This window comes from Oncorhynchus tshawytscha, linkage group LG08 (assembly GCF_018296145.1).
Source record: "Oncorhynchus tshawytscha isolate Ot180627B linkage group LG08, Otsh_v2.0, whole genome shotgun sequence".
Lineage (NCBI taxonomy): Eukaryota > Metazoa > Chordata > Actinopteri > Salmoniformes > Salmonidae > Oncorhynchus > Oncorhynchus tshawytscha.
The window spans coordinates 63,625,440-63,651,261 of NC_056436.1; the positions used below are offsets into that span (position 1 = coordinate 63,625,440).

Genomic DNA, 25,822 nt, shown 5'->3' on the forward strand with positions numbered 1-25,822 from the left:
CTCTCTCTTTCTGACTGGATGGATTGGAAGGCAGAGATTGGAGGGACGTAGAGAGGAGGAGAGTAACGACAGATGGAAATAGAGTAACGGAATAGTAAGATAGGAAGTGGAAGGGAACAGGATGACCGAGAGCGGAAGAGAGAGGGGCGTGAGGGAGAGGGGGAGGAGAAAAGAGGAGGGGTGTGAGGGAGAGGATGGAAAAGAGGGAAGGAAAGGGAGAAGAGGGGGTGAATCAGTCGAAGAGTAAAGCAGAAGCTGAAAAACAGGAATTCCAGAGTCAGCGCTTGACCTCTCACTTCCTGTTGTCCTCTGAACCTTGATTGGTTCCATGCCTCTGACACCAAGACAACCATGGCTTCGCCCTGTGTGGACGTCTGTACGCCTGTGGCAGCAGCTCTGGCCAAACATTCCCAAACCTCATTCCCAGAGCACTTGTTAAGAATACCATTCCACTCTATGTTCTCGGGTGTGGATGGAAAGGTATGTTCCGTTAAATCTGTCCACATACAGTATACAGAGGACTCCTCTCTGTTCCTGACTCACTATGTAGCGCCGGGTTTCCAAAATGGCTGCCTGTGCTCTAGTTTTGATGATTCATGTGGAGAGACTGTGGCCTCTTTCCCAAATTTACATTTTTTAATCCTTTAATTTAGCCTAACCAGTGATTATAGTTTTAGTAAAGTCCCCATAGAAAGAGGTCAGTGGGTGGTGTTGTGGTTTAGTTTTAGTTTTAATATTTCTCTGGTGGGTTACACAGCTGACGTTTCTCTGGTGGGTTACACAGTTTACATTTCTCAGGTGGGTTACACAGCAGCTGTTTCTCTGGTGGGATACAGCAGCTGTTTCTCTGGTGGGATACAGCAGCTGTTTCTCTGGTGAGTTACACAGCAGCTGTTTCTCTGGTGAGTTACACAGCAGCTGTTTCTCTGGTGAGTTACACAGCAGCTGTTTCTCTGGTGAGTTACACAGCAGCTGTTTCTCTGGTGAGTTACACAGCAGCTGTTTCTCTGGTGAGTTACACAGCAGCTGTTTCTCTGGTGGGTTACACAGCAGCTGTTTCTCTGCTGGGTTACACAGCAGCTGTTTCTTAGGTGGGTTACACAGCCTACGTTTCTCTGGTGGGTTACACAGCAGCTGTTTCTCTGGTGGGTTACACAGCAGCTGTTTCTCTGGTGAGTTACACAGCAGCTGTTTCTCTGGTGGGTTACATAGCTTACGTTTCTCTGGTGGGTTACACAGCTTACATTTCTCTGGTGGGTTACACAGCAGCTGTTTCTCTGGTGAGTTACACAACAGCTGATTCTCTGGTGAATTACACAGCAGCTGATTCTCTGGTGAGTTACACGGCAGCTGATTCTCTGGTGTGTTACACAGCAGCTGTTTCTCTGGTGAGTTACACAACAGCTGATTCTCTGGTGTGTTACACAGCAGCTGTTTCTCTGGTGAGTTACACAACAGCTGATTCTCTGGTGAATTACACAGCAGCTGTTTCTCTGGTGGGTTACACAGCAGCTGTTTCTCTGGTGGGTTACACAGCCTACGTTTCTCTGGTGGGTTACACAGCTTACGTTTCTCTGGTGGGTTACCCAACTTAGGATTCTCTGGTGTGTTACACAGCAGCTGTGTCTCTGGTGGGTTACACAGCCTACGTTTCTCTGATGGGTTACACAGCTTACGTTTCTCTGGTGGGTTACACAGCTTACGTTTCTCTGGTGGGTTACACAGCTTACGTTTCTCTGGTGGGTTACACAGCAGCTGTTTCTCTGGTGAGTTACACAACTTAGGATTCTCTGGTGTGTTACACAGCAGCTGTGTCTCTGTTGACTTACACAGCAGCTGTTTCTCTGTTGAGTTACACAGCAGCTGTTTCTCTGTTGAGTTACACAGCAGCTGTTTCTCTGGTGAGTTACACAGCAGCTGATTCTCTGGTGAGTTACACAGCAGCTGTTTCTCTGGTGGGTTACACAGCCTACGTTTCTCTGGTGGGTTACACAGCTTACGTTTCTCTGGTGAGTTACACAGCTTACGTTTCTCTGGTGGGTTACACAGCAGCTGTTCCTCTGGTGGGTTACACAGCAGCTGTTTCTCTGGTGGGTTACACAGCAGCTGTTTCTCTGGTGTGTTACACAGCAGCTGATTCTCTGGTGAGTTACACAGCAGCTGTTTCTCTGGTGGGTTACACAGCCTACGTTTCTCTGAGTTACACAACAGCTGTTTCTCTGGTGGGTTACACAGCAGCTGTTTCTCTGGTGAGTTACACAGCAGCTGTTTCTCTGCTGAGTTACACGGCAGCTGTTTCTCTGCTGAGTTACACGGCAGCTGTTTCTCTGCTGAGTTACACGGCAGCTGTTTCTCTGCTGAGTTACACGGCAGCTGTTTCTCTGCTGAGTTACACGGCAGCTGTTTCTCTGCTGAGTTACACGGCAGCTGTTTCTCTGCTGAGTTACACGGCAGCTGTTTCTCTGCTGAGTTACACGGCAGCTGTTTCTCTGCTGAGTTACACGGCAGCTGTTTCTCTGCTGAGTTACACGGCAGCTGTTTCTCTGCTGAGTTACACGGCAGCTGTTTCTCTGCTGAGTTACACAGCCTACGTTTGTGTGGTGGGTTACACAGCCTACGTTTCTCTGGTGAGTTACACAGCAGCTGTTTCTATGGTGAGTTACACAGCAGCCGATTCTATGGTGAGTTACACAGCAGCCGTTTCTCTGGTGAGTTACACAGCAGCTGCTTCTCTGGTGAGTTACACAGCAGCCGCTTCTCTGGTGAGTTACACAGCAGCCGTTTCTCTGGTGGGTTACACAGCAGCTGTTTCTCTGGTGGGTTACACAGCAGCTGTTTCTCTGGTGGGTTACACACTTGACGTTTCTCTGGTGGGTTACACAGCAGCTGTTTCTCTGGTGGGTTACACAGCTTATGTTTCTCTGGTGAGTTACACAGCTTACGTTTCTCTCAGAAGTAGCAGGTTGTTTACCTTGTCATCAGATTTTTCTCTCTCTCTCTCTCTCCCTTTGTCTTTCTGTCTGTCTCTCTGTCTCCCTGAATCTCTGTCTCCCTGAATCTGCCTGTCCCTGCTGTTGTCAGGGTAACATCTGTCTCCATGCTCCAGTGACACGTGTAGAACAGTGACGAAGGATGATGGAAGGAGAGAAGGATTAAGGGAGAGAAAGAGAGCAAGGGATGGCTTTACGCACGTGTGCCCCAGTGACAGATGGACTTGTTCCCACTCTGGGCCAAGGCCACAGAGGGTGCACAATCAGTGTGTGTGTGTGAACAGCGTATAGTCAGGTGTTCCAAGCCCTACAGGGGTGTGTCATTTTAGCAGGGCCCTAAGTTCCCAATGTCCCATTGTGACAGAGAGAGTGACTCCTCAGTGTCCCCGTATCTCCTCGCGTTTCAATAGGAGTGTGTAGTTCTTCATCAAAGGTTCTTTGTGTTTGGAACTGTTGGAGTGGGGTTGTGTACAAGGAGTGAAGTACCACATTCAGGGTGTGTGTATGCGCTCATGTTGACACTACAGTATGTAGCTGTGTTCGTGTGGTCACGTGGGGTGACTAGGTATGGAGTGGTTGGTGAATACTGTGTGTTTCACGGATGAAGAAGCAGCACGTGCCATCAACAGGCCTGCATTGCTCACTGACTCTGTCCCTGACTCATATCCTGTGTGACTGTGTCTCAGTGTGGTCCAGTGCATCTGAATAAAGCTCATCAACAGTCTTCCTTTCATGTCTCCTGCCCTGGTCGTAGCCTCCTGGTGGTTCCAACATGGTTGACTCTGTCACTAGGGTCCAGCTAGAGCTTTAAGATTCATAATAATCTGTTTTTCCTCTAGTGTCGTCATCAGAATGGCTTAGTGGACAATGGAACTTAAAAGCATGTATTGTGAATACTAGGATAATATTATGCGGGAGTGTGGGGGTTTGTGAAGCTCAGTTGGTAGAGCTTGTAACACCAGGGTAGTGGGTTCAGTTCCCGGGACCACCACTTATGTCAAATTGATGCACACATGACACATCTGTTAAATGGCCTATGTACAGTACCAGTCAAAAATGTCATAGTATTTATGTTTTCACTATTATTCTACAATGTAGAAAATAGTCCAAATTAAAAAATACCCTGGAATGAGTATGTGTGTCCAAACTTTTGTCTGGTACTGTATATTATTTGACTATTTACTGTTGGAGGGACCTCCACATTCAGACAGAGCACCAGGTGCAGTCTAGCCACAGTTCTGTAAATGTAAAGAGCTTTGGGTGTGTGTGTGTGTTTTGGTGTGTGTTTGAAAACGGTAACTTCCTCACACAGCACAAAGCACCAGGTGGGTCCAGCCTGTGTGATAACCATGCCAATGGAGGGTGTGTGTGTGTGTGTGTGTGTGTGTGTGTGTGTGTTTCGGCAGAGAAGCCTGCTGTGAATCTCTTCTATTCATCAGATTCTGGCCAGTCTTTTCTGGTTCGACCGACAGACCGACCGACAGACAGACAGATGGAGACCAGACGTTCATGTTCAGCGATTAGTGTCTCTTCCCACTTGAATCCAGAGCCACCCCTCACTGTGATTATCCTTCTCCACATCAGATAAATCCTCAATGATTTTAAACCTCTATACTGACTGTTTTCATCCGCAGTATCCTACGGACATGAACAGGCTGTAAGGCAGTAGGTTCTCTACCTACGGTTCTAACTCCTGTGGTAACTGTGTGCTAGGAGCTATAATTCTGATAAGTCTCTATGGATCAGAACAGGAAAACTCTAATCCCTATCTGGCCTCCGAGCCGGCAGAACTTCTCACTGAGGGAGTCTAGTGGATTTGATCCTCTCTGGTCACTTTCTTGGTTCTGCCTTTAACTGACTCTGGATCAGCTTTCTGGAGCACCGGTCCCTATTTGAACTATTTATGTGTTGGGTTTAAGGGGCAGAAAGTTAGTACACATTTATTACGTTACATACAAACTGAAAGAGATAGAAATGAACGTGAGCTGTTGTGCTCTTGATAATGTCACTTGACCCTTTAAATGTGTGAACTCACCTCAGTACAGTAACACTACATAGTGTCCCTGTATGGATCGCCAGCCCAGAATCTGTTTGCCTTTATTCTACATGCCTGTGGCGAGACCTGGGAATGACCTCTGGGAATGGTTTTGTCGGCAGTGAGCGTCACACTGCTGGAATGTTGGGCCCCTCGTTCATTTTCAGATGAGGAAACACATTTTCTCTTTTCTCCCTTACTGCCATGACAACTGCCGCCAAAACCAGCAGAGAGAGAAATGGGGAAATATCCATCAGTGCGTCTGTCTCTCCGTTTGAAACAAAATACCCACTACATGAGTGGAGAAGATTAGATTACACACCTTTCTTCCCTCCCTGTCATGATTGTCTTATTTAGAAGCCTATTCATAGTTCAGAGACCAGGGTATTCCTGTTTGGTTTAATTGACAGTCTCTTATCAATATAAGTATACATTTAAAGGATCCTTGACAGGATAGAATTTGCATACAGATGTGAGTGATGTGTATCATTGTGTTACGAGACCCTTGGGTAGACTATTTAATCAGTGGGGCATTTTGGGGCAGCTTGTAAATTCTGTGTTTGTGGGGAAGGTGTTATTGAAATTGGATAGTGTGTTGCTCTACCCCTGTCTCTACCTCCCTCCTTCTATCCCTCCCCCTCTCTCTTTCTTCCGTCTCTGTGTCTCAGTGTGGTAGAACAGTTGTGTTGATAATTCTGTGGCAGCAGTGCTGGCTTCTCTCTGGGGAGCCTTTCTCTTCTCTCTGGGGAGCCTTTCTCTTCTCTCTGGGGAGCCTTTCTCTTCTCTCTGGGGAGCCTTTCTCTTCTCTCTGGGGAGCCTTTCTCTTCTCTCTGGGGAGCCTTTCTCTTCTCTCTGGGGAGCCTTTCTCTTCTCTCCTGTTTTCTCCTCCTGTGTTGATTAGGAGACAGAGTCTGGAACAGAGCCAAGGGTCTATTTACTGCCTCGATGCCCAACATGCGCGAGAGAGAGAGATGGAAAATAGGGAGAGAGAGAGGGAAAATAGGGAGAGAGAGAGGGAAAATAGGGAGAGAGAGAGGGAAAATAGGGAGAGAGAGAGGGAAAATAGGGAGAGAGAGAGAGGGAAAATAGGGAGAGAGAGAGAGGGAAAATAGGGAGAGAGAGAGAGGGAAAATAGGGAGAGAGAGAGAGGGAAAATAGGGAGAGAGAGGGAAAATAGGGAGAGAGAGAGAGGGAAAATAGAGAGTGAGAGAAAGAGGGAAAATAGGGAGAGGGAAAGAGAAAATAGGTGGGAATCAGCCACAACACGTTAACTTGTCTATATACTGGCTATATGGAGTCCTTATCACTGTGAATCAGACACAACCAGTTAACTTGTCTATATACTGGCTATATGGAGTCCTTGTCTTCAACCAAGATCTCAGCGATCACTGCCTCATTGCCTGCATCCGTAATGGGTCAGCGGTCAAACGACCTCCACTCATCACTGTAAAACGCTCCCTGAAACACTTCTGCGAGCAGGCCTTTCTAATCGACCTGGCCGGGGTATCCTGGAAGGATATTGATCTCATCCCGTCAGTAGAGGATGCCTGGATATTTTTTAAAAATGCCTTCCTAACCATCTTAAATAAACATGCCCCATTCAAGAAATTTAGAACCAGGAACAGATATAGCCCTTGGTTCTCCCCAGACCTGACTGCCCTTAACCAACACAAAAACATCCTATGGCGTTCTGCATTAGCATCGAACAGCCCCCGTGATATGCAGCTGTTCAGGGAAGCTAGAAACCATTATACACAGGCAGTTAGAAAAGCCAAGGCTAGCTTTTTCAAGCAGAAATTTGCTTCCTGCAACACTAACTCAAAAAGTTCTGGGACACTGTAAAGTCCATGGAGAATAAGAACACCTCCTCCCAGCTGCCCACTGCACTGAAGATAGGAAACACTGTCACCAATGATAAATCCACCATAATTGAGAATTTCAATAAGCATTTTTCTACGGCTGGCCATGCTTTCCACCTGGCTACTCCTACCCCGGACAACAGCACTGCACCCCCAACAGCAACTCGCCCAAGCCTTCCCCATTTCTCCTTCTCCCAAATCCATTCAGCTGATGTTCTGAAAGAGCTGCAAAATCTGGACCCCTACAAATCAGCCGGGCTAGACAATCTGGACCCTTTCTTTCTAAAATTATCTGCCGAAATTGTTGCCACCCCTATTACTAGCCTGTTCAACCTCTCTTTCGTGTCGTCTGAGATTCCCAAAGATTGGAAAGCAGCTGCGGTCATCCCCCTCTTCAAAGGGGGACACTCTTGACCCAAACTGCTACAGACCTATATCTATCCTACCGTGCCTTTCTAAGGTCTTCGAAAGCCAAGTCAACAAACAGATTACCGACCATTTCGAATCTCACCATACCTTCTCTGCTATGCAATCTGGTTTCAGAGCTGGTCATGGGTGCACCTCAGCCACGCTCAAGGTCCTAAACGATATCTTAACCGCCATCGATAAGAAACATTACTGTGCAGCCGTATTCATTGATCTGGCCAAGGCTTTCGACTCTGTCAATCACCACATCCTCATCGGCAGACTCGACAGCCTTGGTTTCTCAAATAATTGCCTCGCCTGGTTCACCAACTACTTCTCTGATAGAGTTCAGTGTGTCAAATCGGAGGGTCTGCTGTCCGGACCTCTGGCAGTCTCTATGGGGGTGCCACAGGGTTCAATTCTTGGACCGACTCTCTTCTCTGTATACATCAATGAGGTCGCTCTTGCTGCTGGTGAATCCCTGATCCACCTCTACGCAGACGACACCATTCTGTATACTTCCGGCCCTTCTTTGGACACTGTGTTAACAACCCTCCAGGCAAGCTTCAATGCCATACAACTCTCCTTCCGTGGCCTCCAATTGCTCTTAAATACAAGTAAAACTAAATGCATGCTCTTCAACCGATCGCTACCTGCACCTACCAGCCTGTCCAACATCACTACTCTGGACGGCTCTGACTTAGAATACGTGGACAACTACAAATACTTAGGTGTCTGGTTAGACTGTAAACTCTCCTTCCAGACCCATATCAAACATCTCCAATCCAAAGTTAAATCTAGAATTGGCTTCCTATTTCGCAACAAAGCATCCTTCACTCATGCTGCCAAACATACCCTTGTAAAACTGACCATCCTACCAGTCCTCGACTTTGGCGATGTCATTTACAAAATAGCCTCCAATACCCTACTCAACAAATTGGATGCAGTCTATCACAGTGCAATCCGTTTTATCACCAAAGCCCCATATACTACCCACCATTGCGACCTGTACGCTCTCGTTGGCTGGCCCTCGCTTCATACTCGTCGCCAAACCCACTGGCTCCATGTCATCTACAAGACCCTGCTAGGTAAAGTCCCCCTTATCTCAGCTCGCTGGTCACCATAGCATCTCCCACCTGTAGCACACGCTCCAGCAGGTATATCTCTCTAGTCACCCCCAAAACCAATTCTTCCTTTGGCCGCCTCTCCTTCCAGTTCTCTGCTGCCAATGACTGGAACGAACTACAAAAATCTCTGAAACTGGAAACACTTATCTCCCTCACTAGCTTTAAGCACCAACTGTCAGAGCAGCTCACAGATTACTGCACCTGTACATAGCCCACCTATAATTTAGCCCAAACAACTACCTCTTTCCCAACTGTATTTAATTTTTATTTATTTATTTATTTTGCTCCTTTGCACCCCATTATTTTTATTTCTACTTTGCACATTCTTCCATTGCAAAACTACCATTCCAGTGTTTTACTTGCTATATTGTATTTACTTTGCCATCATGGCCTTTTTTGCCTTTACCTCCCTTCTCACCTCATTTGCTCACATTGTATATAGACTTGTTTATACTGTATTATTGACTGTATGTTTGTTTTACTCCATGTGTAACTCTGTGTCGTTGTATCTGTCGAACTGCTTTGCTTTATCTTGGCCAGGTCGCAATTGTAAATGAGAACTTGTTCTCAACTTGCCTACCTGGTTAAATAAAGGTAAAATAAAAAAATAAAAAAAAAAAAATCACTGTGAAAAAACCAGTTAACTTGTCTATATACTGGCTATATGGAGTCCTTATCACTGTGAATCAGACACAACCAGTTAACTTGTCTATATACTGGCTATATGGAGTCCTTATCACTGTGAATCAGCCACAACCAGTTAACTTGTCTATATACTGGCTATATGGAGTCCTTATCACTGTGAATCAGACACAAGCAGTTAACTTGTCTATATACTGGCTATATGGAGTCCTTATCACTGTGAATCAGACACAACACGTTTTAGATGTTGTCACCTAATTGTGAATACATTTGAGGGAATATCTCATCAACGGTGATCTTGTGTTGTCTGAATCTGATAAACTAAGACTTTCATCTTGTTGAAGCTCTGTATTAAGGGTATAACCAGTAATGCAACAAGGATGACACACATCCTGTCCATATCCCGTGAAATCCTTTTAGTTCCTGAGTTGATTTTGTTTTGTGACTGTAATTGGGAGCGGTGTCCCAGTCTCTGTGTGTGTGTGTCTCAGTACACTTCACTGACATTTTCTGCTCCATGGATTTCAGAACAAAATGGCCTCCTATGTAGGCTGGAAGATGCATTGCCCTTTATTCAACCCCCTGACTACAGACAAAAAGAGTACACACACACACGCCCGAATGGCCTGAGACCCAAACAGTAATGCATAAGACAGACAGACGGACACACAGTCCCATGGTCCCGTTGTTGGTATGTAGAAACAGAGATTTGATTTTGTGTTTTCTTCACAGCAAAAGCCTCCTAACGCCGACTGGCGCTTCACCCAAGGACAAAGACCTGGACCCAGTGGGTGAGTACATAGATTCTCTCTCTCTCTCTCTCACTCACACACACACACACACACACACTCACACTCACACACACACTATGTATTCATGACGAGTAACTGAGCTTTGGTGTTGCTCAGAGGCTTTCAGAAGGAAGGAGGGCAACAGAGGAGTGAGCAGAGCAAGAGAGTGAGGCCTGGAGATGGGGAGACAGCGAGATAAAGCGATGGATAGTGAGAGAGATGGAGAGATTGGTGAAGGGAGTGAGGAGAGGAAGCAGTAGGAACATACAGTTCTCAGCGGTGATGACATCAGATACTGAGGCACAGACTTTGAAGATAACGGAGAGATTCCATCTGAGCTCTGATTCCTCTAAGTGAACAGTCAGATTCTTCTCCCTTTCCTGAGTGTCTCTCCTGCCTGTCTCCAGGCTGTTCTCTCCTGCCTGTCTCCAGGCTGTTCTCTCCTGCCTGTCTCCAGGCTGTTCTCTCCTGCCTGTCTCCAGGCTGTTCTCTCCTGCCTGTCTCCAGGCTGTTCTCTCCTGCCTGTCTCCAGGCTGTTCTCTCCTGCCTGTCTCCAGGCTGTTCTCTCCCTCACATAGAAAATGGCTTCCATTCCTCTCCCTCCTTCCCTCTGCTCAGAGCCTGTGTGCCATCACTCAGTACTGCTCATGAGAGGAGGGGACCAGAGTGACGGGGGAGGGGACCAGAGTGACAGGGAGGGGACCAGAGTGACAGGGAGGGGAGAACATAAGCGCACAGATTTCTAACCTCCACATCGTGTCTCATTGATCGCTGTGTTTCCATCTGGGTGATTGCATTTGATTGACCACTTGTGATTTACTGTTTGACATCAATGATTGGCTGTTTCATAGCGGTAGCTGGGGAATTGCATCTACCGACACCAATCAGTGTGTGTGTAACTGTGTGTGAGTAACTGTGTGTGACTGTGTGCCCCTTCATTGCTTATTCAGCCCGCATTGTGTTCCAAATTGCTGCAGCAGGTTCCACAACAGAACATTACACAATACATTCCATGCGTCCTCATCTGAAATCAACCATCTGGGAGAGGAAACTCTCTCCTCTCCTAGCCTGCTTTTCTTGCACACACACAAACCCACGCACGTACACACACACACAAACCCATGCACGTACACACACACACACAAACCCATGCACGTACACACACACACACACACACACACAAACACAAACCCACGCACGTACACACACACACACACACACAAAACCCACGCACGTACACACACACACACAATCGTACACACACACAAACCCACGCACGTACACACACACACACACACACAGACCCACGCACGCGCGCACACACACGCACGTGCACGTACACATACACACACACACACACACACACACACACACACACACACACGCACGTACACATACACACAGACCCACCCACACACACACGCACGTACACATACACACAGACCCACCCACACACACACACGCACGTACACATACACACAGACCCACCCACACAACACAACACATAAACGCACACAAACGCAACACACGCACGTACAGACACGCAACACAAATGCACTCACGGACACACACAAGGCAGCTTTAGCAGGGAACAAAGACACAACAGCTGTCCATGCTGGATGCCACTGTGGTTGTGGATACATTGGAAGTGGTCCATTTGGAAAACTTGGCTTCTCTTTGAAATGTTAGATGGATGTCACAGGCGCTACATTTTTCACAGGAGAGTGGAGCGCCGCTGAGTTGATATTGCCTGATCTTCCCTAGCCTGTAGATCCTGAGGAAATAGAAGTCACAACACTTCTCTTGTGTTTCCAGTCCCTGCAACTACCATGGTGATCACATAAGATGGCCGCAGAAGCGAAGCATAAGGTATCAACATGTGTATAGTATACAGTGTGGTCACTTTATCCCCTTAACAACTGTTCTGGATCGATTTTGTTGAGTCATTGGTAAATGGGTAATGTTGGAGCTGAGGTAAGGGAAACTGATCCGACACCAGTTGTTAAGGGCAGAGAGTAGCCACAGCTTGGTAGGTAGAGCTCTGCAGTGTTGTGTGTAGGTATCCCTGATCCTTTTGCTAAGGCGCAGATTCACTAGCCTGTGCCGAGCTGGGCTGTTGGTCCCTCTGCGATAGTGAGACTTTGATGGGGATCTCTGATTGGTTCCCTCGTGTGTAGTGGGATGCTTCGAGTTTCTTCACTGTCTGTATTTTGTGGAGTTTTACTTCGCATGGTGTGGTGGTGTAATCAAACACTGTCTCAAATCTCTGAAGAATAGTTGTCCTTGTTTTTAGTTTGGTGTAAAATATGTTTTATCCCAAATAGAGATTCCTTTGATGTGTTGAGTTTGCTGCTTTTCCCAGACACACTGACACTCTATGGGGGTTCTTCTCATGCGCTTTCCCTGGTGGACAGAAAAGAGGGTTTTGAAATGACTGTGTGATGATGGATGGAACCCAGCTGCCTGAGAAGGGGGTTGAACAGGACCTTGTAGAGAAGGACAGGAATAACGCCTACTTCTCTGTAGAAGGATTGGACAGGAGTAACCCATAGTTGAAGTGGACAGTAGAGCTGAGGAAGCACTTTGAAGGCCTCCTCATAGATAAGAGGGTTATTTCATGCATGGTTACAGTAGCAGCTCTTACTGACCAGTGAGAATGATCCCTCTGAGCATGAATAGTAATCGTCTTAGCCACAGGAAGAGATAGTCCTGACCGCAGGGAGTGATAGTCCTGACCGCAGGGAGTGATAGAGTAAGGAGAGGCTAATTAGCGACAAACAAGGCCTCCTCATCTCTCCAATCCACCAAAGGAAACTAATCAAAGTGGCCTCCCAGCTGCCTCCACTGACCCCACTTTAACCTTGTCTGGTTCTCATTTGAGATGCTGGCAGTGGTCAGACATGTAAGACTGTCTCACACTTTGGCACATCAGTCATTTTGGGGCAGAAAATTAAATGTGGGTAAAAATTTGGCAGAACATTTTGGCTCCACTTGTTTTAACAAAAACATGCTCAATCTCTATCCTCACATGGTTTGATGCCATTCCATTCGCTCCGTTCAAGCCATTATTATGAGCCGTCCTCCCCTCAGCAGCCTCCACTGCTCTCATATGTAACGGTTTTATTGGCATGGGAAACATATGTTAACATTCCCAAAGCAAGTGAAGTAGATAATAAACTAAATCCTACTCTCCCCGCTCCATGTACTTTAGTCCAATGGGTTTTTAATTGGCATTCAGTTATTTTTTTAAACTGCAGTCCATAACACGCATTCATCTTATTTTTACTGCTGCTCGTATAAGTCAGGAAGCTGGACCTGAGACCTTTTTAACCCCTCGCGTGCCATTCTCTTTCCTCCCTGGGGCTTCAAACAGGGGCACAGACTTTACCTACAACTAGTGGTGTCATTAGTTACTTGGGAAAGTATTACATTACATTTACTTGTTACATTTGTGCGTCGCCCTATGGAGTCCCACACAAAATCATAAAAAAAGCTATTATTGCTTTACGCTAGTTTCATGAATTAAAAAAAAAATATCTCATTGTTTGTTTGACTGTCGGAGGGAGCAAGGCGAACCGCGCACACTCTACCAAAGTCAGACTACTTTCTAACACAGGTTTAATCACTAGTTCCTCCTTTCATCTGGGACTCTGCTTCCCTGTGCTAGTCTACAAGTTCTGCACCAAACATCTGGACAGATTTTCTCTTTTCATTCAAAATCTTTTTCCCGAGACGTCAATTCTGGTTATAGACTGCATGTACACGGACCTACAGAGATGTATCGAGGGCACACTTGCCACTAGACGGGAAAGCCCTCTATTTTTTACTTTCCTTGTCATGTTTTGTGTTTCTTGTGGACCCCAGGAAGAGTAGCTGCTGCTTCTGCAAAAGCTAATGGGGATCTAAATAAACAAAACAAATATCACAGAAGTGATCAATGGCAAAGGTCAGAGGAGTGCCCTCTATACATTTCTATGGAAAGCAGCTGTCATGGCTTTTCTCCAAATATCCTTTCTTTGCTTGCTAGTGCTGAGCGATTAGTGCTTTTTAAGGTTGGTACGATTTTGATTATTTAAAAAACAAACATGAAATGCACTATGCATTATGTGGGTTGAATGCTGTAACAACACAGACTGAAACAATTAATAAAAGTCCCATGATAGTAGGGACTGCCCATTACTACTTATCACTTATTAACCATCATTTATTCACACTACTTTACTTTAATAAAATACTTCAGTTGTTGTGTATATTACATTAGTTTTATTCGATTACTTTATTACTTATATTATTTATATGATTTATTTCAAAGTAAATGAGGCATACTTCTATGACTGCTTTTATGAGTGCTGAACACCAACTATCAATCACTTAGATGATGTATTTTTAGGTAGAGATACTTTGCGAAGCAACTGCTCTCTATCCCTCTCCATCGCGCGCTCTCCTTTCTCTTCTCTCCCTCTGTGTCTGCCCCACACAGTAGTAGGCACGCAATGGATTATGGTCATGTAGTTAATTACCACGTTTTCTGTGCTAAACTATGTAGAATATTGGCCTGTTGGAAACTACAACTTCCAACTACGTTGCCCAGTTCGGACTTGATCTGATTTATCTCTAAAGAAACTGTGCATTTAGTTCACAGAAAAATATTATACGAACAAAATGGAATTCGAAAAATTTAATTGACGTCGGTCAATTAGTTGTTTTAAAAAAACGAAAAAGAACCTAAATGTCACGGAATTGCTCAGCACTACCGTTCACTCCAGAACTAAATGAGGAAACGAGTGGAGACCAGATCACGGAAACATGCACCCCGTAGAGATATGATTCTGAAAGTAATGCACGCGTAGCGTTGTTTGACAAAGTAACTGTAAAAAGTCATCTGATTATGTAACCCTCAATACTGCCCACAACCTCCTGGAGCTAATGAACTACTGATTTAGGTCGTCAAACAGCTGCTGAAGAGACTGGTGTGGGTGAAAACCATCAGTCGACTGCTTCGAGGAAATGCCCGTGCCTATAGGACTCTGTGAGATATGGCAGGGTAGGGAAGGTTAGAGAACAGGGACAATGTAAAGCCCAGGCAGTCAGATACAGAACTGAAGAACCCAGAAAACAAACTGCAGAGTATCAGTGGCCTTCTCCGTTAGGTCTTGTGAAACAGGACGGGACTAGCAGAAAACTATTTGACCTAAATGTTTGTGTTTGTGTGTGTGTGTGTGTGTGTGTGTGTGTGTGTGCGTGTGCGTGCGTGCGCGTAAGAAGGTGAGCATTCTAGCAGGTCTACTCCTTCCTTTGTTCCTCTACATGCTGATTACAGACTAAAAAAACAACCCTTTGAAGATCAACGTTGCCCATATGGAAATGTTCAACGTGTGTGTGTCTCTGCATGTGTCTGTGTGTTTAGCCAGCTGTTCCTTTTTAATGTGGTGCCATCCGATTTACCACATGGTGCTGTGCTAGTGGACATGCTAGAGAGAGTGAGGATGTACTGAAGTGTATGCTCATGCGTGCACATGACTGTGTGTGTGTGTGTACATCATCTTTGGATGTACACGCAGGCTGTGTCTACTCATGATCAGACGCTGTGACTTGACATCATAAACCACCAAACGTCACACCAGGGACCAGCAACACAACAAAACACTCTCAAAAGCCTAGAGTTCCAAAATGGCTGCCAGTTGTTGACGTATGTGTCCTCTGTCTCTCTCTGTCCTTGCAGGGCTGGAGGCCCCCCTGAAATGGCCATGGGAACCGGACCCTGGCCCAACCCCCCCACCGAGGCTGAGCAGCTCCAAGCCCTGATGGCCGCCGCCAACGGTGAGTCCAACACTTCTCCATTCATCTCTCTATCCCATCTCTCTATCCTTTATTCCAATCCTCTACCACTCTATATCCCTCTCTTTCCATCACCACATCCCCATCTTCATTTGTTTTTATCCCCCTCTCTCCCTCAATGTGGTGGGGTAAAGGGGAAGGGAGGGAGGGGTCATGGTTTGTTCCTGTTATGTTAGAGGGCATGAAGCCAGACTCATTGATAAAGATGTCCATGACCCATTGTACATAGAGACAGACAGACAAACTTCAATAAGAAGTCTTAGCACATAGACTTCTGTCATTGTTTCATTGTTATTTCTACCATTGACACATCAATCCTCCCACGCACACACATATACCCCTCCCTCCAAGACACTGCTCACACACCCCGGATGTGATCTTACGGTTTCCATTAGGAGAATGACTCTGGCTGGATAGTGTGTCTGTCATCACAGTGAGAAAGAGGAAACACTCTCTGTGCAGGTTCAGACAGAGCCAGGGCACAGCTACCAGACGAGTCATATTAACAACAAGAAACACAGCTACCAGACGAGTCATATTAACAACAAGAAACACAGCTACCAGACGAGTCATATTAACAACAAGAAACACAGCTACCAGACGAGTCATATTAACAACAAGAAACACAGCTAACAGACGAGTCATATTAACAACAAGAAACACAGCTACCAGACGAGTCATATTAACAACAAAAAACACAGCTACCAGACGAGTCATATTAACAACAAGAAACACAGCTACCAGACGAGTCATATTAACAACAAGAAACACAGCTACCAGACGAGTCATATTAACAACAAGAAACACAGCTACCAGACGAGTCATATTAACAACAAGAAACAGCTACCAGACGAGTCATATTAACAACAAGAAACACAGCTACCAGACGAGTCATATTAACAACAAGAAACACAGCTACCAGACGAGTCATATTAACAACAAGAAACACAGCTACCAGACGAGTCATATTAACAACAAGAAACACAGCTACCAGACGAGTCATATTAACAACAAGAAACACAGCTACCAGACGAGTCATATTAACAACAAGAAACACAGCTACCAGACGAGTCATATTAACAAGAAACGGAGGCTACCAGACGAGACATGTTAACTAGAAACAGAGGCTACCAGACGAGTCCTATTAACAACAAGAAACAGAGGCTACCAGACGAGTCATATTAACAACTAGAAACAGAGGCTACCAGACAAGTCCTATTAACAACTAGAAACAGAGGCTACCAGACGAGTCATGTTATCAACTAGAAACAGAGGCTACCAGACAAGTCATGTTAACTAGAAACGGAGGCTACCAGACGAGTCATATTAACAACAAGAAACGGAGGCTACCAGACGGGTCATGTTAACAACTAGAAACGGAGGCTACCAGACGAGTCATGTTAACAACTAGAAACGGAGGCTACCAGACGAGTCATGTTAACAACTAGAAACACAGCTACCAGACGAGTCATGTTAACAACAAAAACACAGCTACCAGACGAGTCATATTAACAACAAGAAACAGAGGCTACCAGACGAGTCATATTAACAACAAGAAACAGAGGTCCCAGACGAGTCATATTAACAACAAGAAACAGACGTCCAGACGAGTCATATTAACAACTAGAAACAGAGGCTACCAGACAAGTCCTATTAACAACTAGAAACAGAGGCTACCAGACGAGTCATGTTATCAACTAGAAACAGAGGCTACCAGACAAGTCATGTTAACTAGAAACGGAGGCTACCAGACGAGTCATATTAACAACAAGAAACGGAGGCTACCAGACGAGACATGTTAACTAGAAACGGAGGCTACCAGACGAGTCCTATTAACAACAAGAAACAGAGGCTACCAGACGAGTCATATTAACAACTAGAAACAGAGGCTACCAGAGGGGTCATGTTAACAACTAGAAACGGAGGCTACCAGACGAGTCATGTTAACAACTAGAAACGGAGGCTACCAGACGGGTCATATTAACAACAAGAAACAGAGGTCCCAGACGAGTCATATTAACAACAAGAAACAGACGTACCAGACGAGTCATATTAACAACAAGAAACAGAGGTCCCAGACGAGTCATATTAACAACAAGAAACAGAGGCTACCAGACGAGTCATGTTATCAACTAGAAACAGAGGCTACCAGACAAGTCATGTTAACTAGAAACGGAGGCTACCAGACGAGTCATATTAACAACAAGAAACGGAGGCTACCAGACGAGACATGTTAACTAGAAACGGAGGCTACCAGACGAGTCCTATTAACAACAAGAAACAGAGGCTACCAGATGAGTCATGTTATCAACTAGAAACAGAGGCTACCAGAGGGGTCATGTTAACAACTAGAAACGGAGGCTACCAGACGAGTCACGTTAACAACTAGAAACGGAGGCTACCAGACGGGTCATGTTAACAACTAGAAACGGAGGCTACCAGACGAGTCATGTTAACAACTAGAAACGGAGGCTACCAGACGAGTCATGTTAACAACTAGAAACGGAGGCTACCAGACGGGTCATGTTAACAACTAGAAACGGAGGCTACCAGACGAGTCATGTTAACAACTAGAAACGGAGGCTAGCAGACGAGTCATGTGAACTAGAAACGGAGGCTACCAGGCGGGTCATGTTAACTAGAAACGGAGGCTACCAGGCGGGTCATGTTAACAACTACAAACAGAGGCTACCAGGCGAGTCATGTTAACAACTAGAAACAGAGGCTACCAGACGAGTCATGTTAACTAGAAACAGAGGCTACCAGACGGGTCATGTTAACAACTAGAAACGGAGGGTTTAGAATGTTATCAAAGGCAGATGGTGCTTTAGGTAGTGCATTAATAATCAGTTAGGAGATAGCCCAGTCAGTTAGCAGATAGCCCAGTCAGTTAGGAGATAGCACAGTCAGTTAGGGTAGCAGAAACAGCCATGTCAAATCAGCTATTGTCCCAGCTTCTTTTATCTGTAGTCTAATTCTACTAGCTTGTGTGGTTGCGTTTGTGTGTGTGAGCGTGCGTGCGTGTAGTGGAGGCAGAGAGCAGGGAACGGGGTCGGGATGTGTGTGTGTCCCTGTAGCTCTGGGCTGGGAGAGAATTATGAGCTAGCAGCTAGGTCACTCACACACATACATTCAGAAATGAACACACACACACACATGCACACCATGAATTCACAAGTTTCTCCACCTTGACAAAAGGTCTCTGCCTTTATTCTTTTAGTCTCTCTCGATTCACTTAATTTCAGTCCAATTAGCTTTGCATAAACACACACGTTTACCAAGCAACATATAGAAGTGATCATTGAAATCCTAACAAATGGAAACAATCAATGTATTATACAAGTCATCTCTGCCGTGTCAGAACATCTTGTTAATATGCTCTATCTCCTCTCTGCTTTCCTCCTCCCCGCTCTGCCCCTCTTCTCCCCAGAAGTGAGCGAAGCGACCGCCACCCTGGGACCAGGCACCATGGGTCTAAGCACCCGTTACAGTCCCCAGTTCACCCTGCAGCACGTGCCCGACTACCGTCAGAACGTCTACATCCCTGGCAGCACGGCCACCCTGACCTCCAACCCCCAGCAGCAGCAACAGCAGATGCTGATGCAGCAGCAGATGGCAGCCCAACAACAGGCCCTGCAGGCCCAGCCCTCCGAGGCCTCGGCTCAGCCTGAACCCCCCAAGGCTGCCCAGACCCCCGCCTCCAAGAAGAAGTCCACCAAGAAGGAGAAGAAGTAGGATGGATGGAAGGACGAACGATGAATGGATAGATATGGAGTATACGATGAGAAGAGAACAACCCGATGAGAAATGAAATTTAACCACAGGAGGCTGCTGAGGGGAGGAATGCTCGTAATGGCCGGAACAGAGCGAATGGAATGGCATCAAAGACATAGAAACCATGTGTTTGATACCATTCCTCTCCAGCCATTACCACAAGCCTGTCCTCCCCAATTAAAGTGCCACCAACCTCCTGTGAACTCAACCCTCGCTCACCCCCACTTTTCCACACAATGCGTTTACTCTAGCCATGGTTGGAATTGTATTGGTCACACTCATATGATAACACAAAATATGGAGATGGTTTGGGAATGTTTGTTTTTGGGCTCTTGAATCTGGAAAGGGTTGAAGGTTTGCAAACCGCATTGACATTTCGTTTTTGTTTTCTTTCTGAAGGCTAGATATAAACGGTTGTTTTCTTTCTGAAGGCTAGCTAGAAACAGTTGTTTTTGTTTTCTTTCTGAAGGCTAGCTAGAAACGGTTGTTTTTGTTTTCTGTCTGAAGGCTAGCTAGAAACGGTTGTTTTCTTTCTGAAGGCTAGCTAGAAACGGTTGTTTTTGTTTTCTGTCTGAAGGCTAGCTAGAAACGGTTGTTTTTGTTTTCTTTCTGAAGGCTAGCTAGAAACGGTTGTTTTTGTTTTCTTTCTGAAGGCTAGATAGAAACGGTTGTTTTCTTTCTGAAGGCTAGCTAGAAACCGTTGTGTTTGTTTCCTTTCTGAAGGCTAGCTAGAAATTGTTGTTTTTGTTTCCTTTCTGAAGGCTAGCTAGAAACGGTTGTTTTTGGAAAGCCTGTGTTCTGTTCTACTCAACAGCAAAGTATTAATGGTATTTCCTGGTAAGGAAGACTGGAGTTGGGGGGGGGGTCAATGAATTTGGATCCACTTCAGACAACAAATTGAGTGTAAGAAACCTTGCTGGGGTAACAAGGTTCACCCAGTGACGTATTCACAGGTTGATATTTTAACCATGTTCCCTAAGATGTTTCATGTTGGATTTGTAATAGTTTATTTTCCTGAGTTGGAAAGTAGATCAGTGTTGACTATAGTAGATGACTATAGTATAGATTCCTATATAGCAGTTCTAAAACCAATCTGTGCGGCACTCAGTTGAATATGAAAATCCCGACGTGAGCGTCGAGCCTCCACCGCTATATAGGATCAGCCTCATAGGATCCTACACCACAGCTCTTTGGAACACAAGGGTTTCGTGTCCACTGGGAGTATTCTACTCCTCTGCATGTTCCTATAGCTTCAAACCACAGACCTTCTAGAAGATTCAACAATGCATTGCTTAAGTGTTGCAAAGAGGACGACCACCTTAACTCCTCTCCCAAAAATACTGGTTGATAAATGCACTTTGTAGCATTTATCTGACGTGGTAGCGAAAAATTCTAAATATGATTTTGTAAGCATTAGTTAAATGGTAAGATTAGAATATTTTGTTGTTTTTTATGACCTTAGCGTGAACCCTATCATCAGCCCTATTGGCTGGCTTGGTGACATAGTAGGCACTGCCCCTTTTTTAGAACACCATAGATGGGCATAGAGACCACCTGCTGTCCCCTTATGCCCCCTCCCCTCACTGGCTATCCCACTTCAACCATAGGAGATGCACTGTTCATACTGTAAAAATGAGCTGTAGGGTAAAAAGCCCTTCAGAGGAGGGCACAAGTAGAGATCTTCAACAAATTTCTGAGAAGTTACACTTCTTAGGTCACTAGGCTCCAGATTGAGTGCTCACCCCTTGCTATGTATCCTGAAGTGCAGATAGTTATATTTCTTGATGTGATAAGACATGTTTTTTGACAACTCAGCAGCATAAGAGTTGTTTAGAAGATACGTAGGAAGTCTTTAGTTTGTCGTCCGTCTGTCAGGCTCCCACCGCATGAAGAGGCAGCATGGAGGCAGGGTTCAAGGGGGAGTGGAAAGGGATGGGAAGTCTTTAGTTTGTCGTCCGTCTGTCAGGCTCCCACCACATGAAGAGGCAGCATGGAGGCAGGGTTCAAGGGGGAGTGGAAAGGGATGGGAAGTCTTTAGTTTGTCGTCCGTCTGTCAGGCTCCCACCACATGAAGAGGCAGCATGGAGGCAGGGTTCAAGGGGGAGTGGAAAGGGATGGGAAGTCTTTAGTTTGTCGTCCATCTGTCAGGCTCCCACCACATGAAGAGGCAGCATGGAGGCAGGGTTCAAGGGGGAGTGGAAAGGGATGGGAAGTCTTTAGCTTGTAGTCCGTCTGTCAGGCTCCCACCACATGAAGAGGCAGCATGGAGGCAGGGTTCAAGGGGGAGTGGAAAGGGATGGGGTGCGACGTCTGGGTTGGTACCATTAGATTGACTGGGAGGGGGGCAACGACCTTGGCTCTACTCACTGAATGTACATAGGCAAGGTCCACCCCTAAACTTCCTCGAATGCACTGACCCAGGTTAGAGGGTGACAGAGCCAAGCACATCTCTCCATGTCACAGAGGAGATACCACTTCAGAAGAAGGGAGCGGAGACAGAGTTCGCTAGTTCCATTCCTCGCTGTATCTATCCTCTCAGTGTAAATCCACTCTGGTAAAGCTAACCTCAAGACTCCGCCCTCCACTCCCTGGTCCAGTGAAGGCTCTTCCCCACTGTAAATAAACACTGGTCCTGTCGGTGGCATGAGCCAGGTGTTTGTATAGTACGGACCACGTCCAGCATTTCCAAATGAAAAGTCCTCTCTCCACAAGGTGTGGCTTTTACTACTGGAATGTGTTGCATTTGTTTTTCAAGAAAAATATGAAAACCGCTGCGAGAAAAAAAGATCTCTGAAATGTTCTTCAACAGTTTGTGTTGCAATGTAGTAACGAAACACCACGAAGGCCAACTAACTAACTCTTCAGTGTAAATAAATAAAGTTGCTAACTTTAGACGATGAGTAAACAGTGACACACATAGACTAGTTAACTTGTGATATGTGTTCATTTTCACTCTCTCCATTTGACCTCCCTGTAAAGAAACCAAACAAAAAAAAGTATATTGAAAAAAAATGTTTCTATCCTTCTGTAACCTCTTTACGTTTTCTTTCTGTGATTCATATCGCGCATTTGTGCAGGAATGCCTCTCTCTCTGTCCATATGAACAAATGATTATAAATATTATATATGTGTGTATGTCCGTCTGCTGCTGAATTAATCCTCTCCCGTGCTGTGGCCTGATATCTTTCTTATGAAACTCTTAACCCCCCCGCCCCCCCTAATCTCTTATTTGTTATGCTAATATTTATATTGCTGTTTTATTTTCCCTTGAACACTGAAGTTTCAAATAAAAGGTTCAGAAATCATTAAACCCTCGTTGTCCGTCTAGTCTTTTCTACCGTGCAGCTTGGTTTGTAAGATGGGAAAAATTTATTTTAGTTAAGGGAACTTTATAAATTGTGTTAATAAAATAGTGCAGAATGATACAATATTCAAGACAGTCACTAACAACATACAGTGCCTTGCGAAAGTATTCGGCCCCCTTGAAATTTGCGACCTTTTGCCACATTTCAGGCTTCAAACATAAAGATATAAAACTGTATTTTTTTGTGAAGAATCAACAACAAGTGGGACACAATCATGAAGTGGAACGACATTTATTGGATATGTCAAACTTTTTTAACAAATCAAAAACTGAAATGTGGCAAAAGGTCGCAAAGTTCAAGGGGGCCGAATACTTTCGCAAGGCACTGTAATTAGGATCCATCTTAAATTCTACCATAATCATGTATCATGATTATAGATACCAAACTAAGGCATTACAGCACATTAAACAACTAGTAAAGTTGTCCTGGCAGCCACAGTGTTCCAGTCTGTTCTGTTGGCCAGGGGTTTTTAAGTGGCAGTAGTTCTGCATCAGTTTGCTCAGCTTTTATCTGTGACCCAGATCCACCAGACTTCATCAGCACCACACTATCCCATAATCCTCTGCTCCCAGCAGCCTCAACTCACACGCCTGTTTGAAGTGTCCGCTGCGATGTGGAAACAGGGGAAATGGGATGAGGGGAAGGGGGGATGAAAGCAAGATGACAACGTTTCCTCAGCAGAAATGTGACAACTTCCTCCGACAGTCCTCAAAGTGAACGTGGATACACATTATGTAATACATAGCCTATCTGAAGACACTTTTTTTGCTTTAAATTGATAGTATTCCAAAGTTTTAAATATGTACAGTATGTATTGCAATCGATGGAGCTATACAGAACATTCTATATTATTGAGAGAATGTTGTTAAGCTTTTAGGATACACTGCACATTTTATACTAGGTTACACAATCCTATGTAATGGATAAATATCTTGAGAATCACATTGATATAATATAGAATCCATCTTTCATTGCTTCCTCTTGACTAGCGTCGCTGGGAACCTAGAGGCTAGATTCAATCCGGACCGCAGAATACCTGCGTTATAATGTGGTTGAAATTTAAAGGTCATTTCTGATTGAGCCGACTTCCTGCTTCCTGTGACTGTGCAACAGGAAGTGAGGCGATGCCTTGGGGGGAGACACACAACAGAATGGGGGGATTGTTCTTTTATCATACACTCATCCCATCTCCCCATCTGGCTTCATTAGGCATATTTCCACCAGTCAAACACACAGATGTACACAAAGAGGTATACACACTCACCATACACAGAGTCACATGAACACATGGATCAGGCATGTGCAGCACTGGAAAGAGCATTAGGGGGATCCCAGGCGTAGCCAGGCTAATGGGAACCTTGACAATAGACCGTCTTTGTGTGGTAATAACGTCAGTCAGACATTCTGGACAAAGGACATCACAGACGTCATCATACCATAATGGACACACACGAGACACACACAACAGACACAGTCTCACACACACCAGACACACACACCAACAGACACAGTCTCACACACACAACAGACTCATACACACCAGACTGACACACACACAACAGACACAGTCTCACAACCAGACTCTCACACACCAGACTCACACACACAACACACAGTCTCACACACACCAGACTCACACACCAGACTCTCACACATCAGACTCACACAACAGACAGTCACACACACCAGACACAGTCTCACACACCAGACTCACACACACAGACAGAGTCTCACACACACCAGACACAGTCTCACAGAACAGACATCAGACTCACACACACCAGACAGTCACACACACCAGACACAGTCTCACACATACCAGACTCACACAACAGACAGAGTCTCACACACACCAGACACAGTCTCACAAAACAGACACACTCTCACACACACCAGACTCACACACCAGACTCTCACACACCAGACTCACACACACACACAACAGACACAGTCTCACACACACCAGACTGTCTCACACCAGACAGTCACACACACCAGACTGTCTCACACCAGACAGTCACACACACCAGACACAGTCTCACACACACCAGACTCACACAACAGGCACAGTCTCACACACACCAGACACCGTCTCACACACACAGACACAGTCTCACACACACCAGTCTCACACAGACTCAGACACAGACAGTCTCACACACACCAGACTCACACAACAGACACAGTCTCACACACACCAGACTCACACAACAGACACAGTCTCACACACACCAGACTCACACACACAGACACAGTCTCACACACACCAGACTCACACAACAGACTCACAGACAGTCTCACACACACCAGACTCACACAACAGACACAGTCTCACACACACCAGACTCACACAACAGACACAGTCTCACACACACCAGACTCACACAACAGACACAGTCTCACACACACCAGACTCACACAACAGACACAGTCTCACACACACCAGACTCACACAACAGACACAGTCTCACACACACCAGACTCACACAACAGACACAGTCTCACACACACCAGACTCACACAACAGACACAGTCTCACACACACCAGACTCACACAACAGACAGTCTCACACACACCAGACTCACACAACAGATGGTCGCACACACCACACTCAAACACCACACATAGATTTCCACACAGAAACAAAAAATCTAGGATGCATTGTTGAGACAAAAACATCCCTTTCATTTCTATAGAAAGTAAAGGCAGGAAACAACTTCCCCTTTCCTCATCTGAACCATCAGGCCACTGCGGAAGAGCAGGGAGGAGGGAACACAGAGGAGGAAATGAAGGCTCTGGGAAACAGGGATCTGATTTCAGGGGCAGCCATCTGATCCATGTGAGGAAAGCAGGAAGTAATGAGATGTGTGTATGGCGGGACAGGAAGTTAATTTCCGTGCCATTTTAAGCTCTTTACTCTGCCATTACAGCTCAGGCCCGTCCAGAGGGGAGGAACCCCCACCTCTACCCAGCACCCCACCCCCGTGTCCGCGTC

The 25,822-nt window shown here is 45.6% G+C and overlaps 1 protein-coding gene across 22 annotated transcripts in view; it reads left to right on the plus strand.

Annotated features, from left to right (window-relative positions):
• The window catches only part of LOC112242181 (protocadherin gamma-C5-like), a 238,377-nt gene extending 215,606 nt beyond the window's left edge, over positions 1-22,771 (plus strand). For 21 of the 22 annotated variants that reach the window (XM_024429130.2, XM_042325797.1, XM_042325792.1 and 18 more), the window contains 3 exons: positions 9,791-9,849; positions 15,572-15,669; positions 19,118-22,771. In XM_024429130.2, the coding sequence (XP_024284898.2) occupies positions 9,791-9,849; positions 15,572-15,669; positions 19,118-19,422 (462 nt within the window). In that variant the 3' untranslated portion in view covers positions 19,423-22,771. The remainder of the gene's footprint in view (positions 1-9,790; positions 9,850-15,571; positions 15,670-19,117) is intronic. The other variant, XM_024429124.2, reaches the window with a different exon arrangement.
• Positions 22,772-25,822: the final 3,051 nt, after the last annotated feature.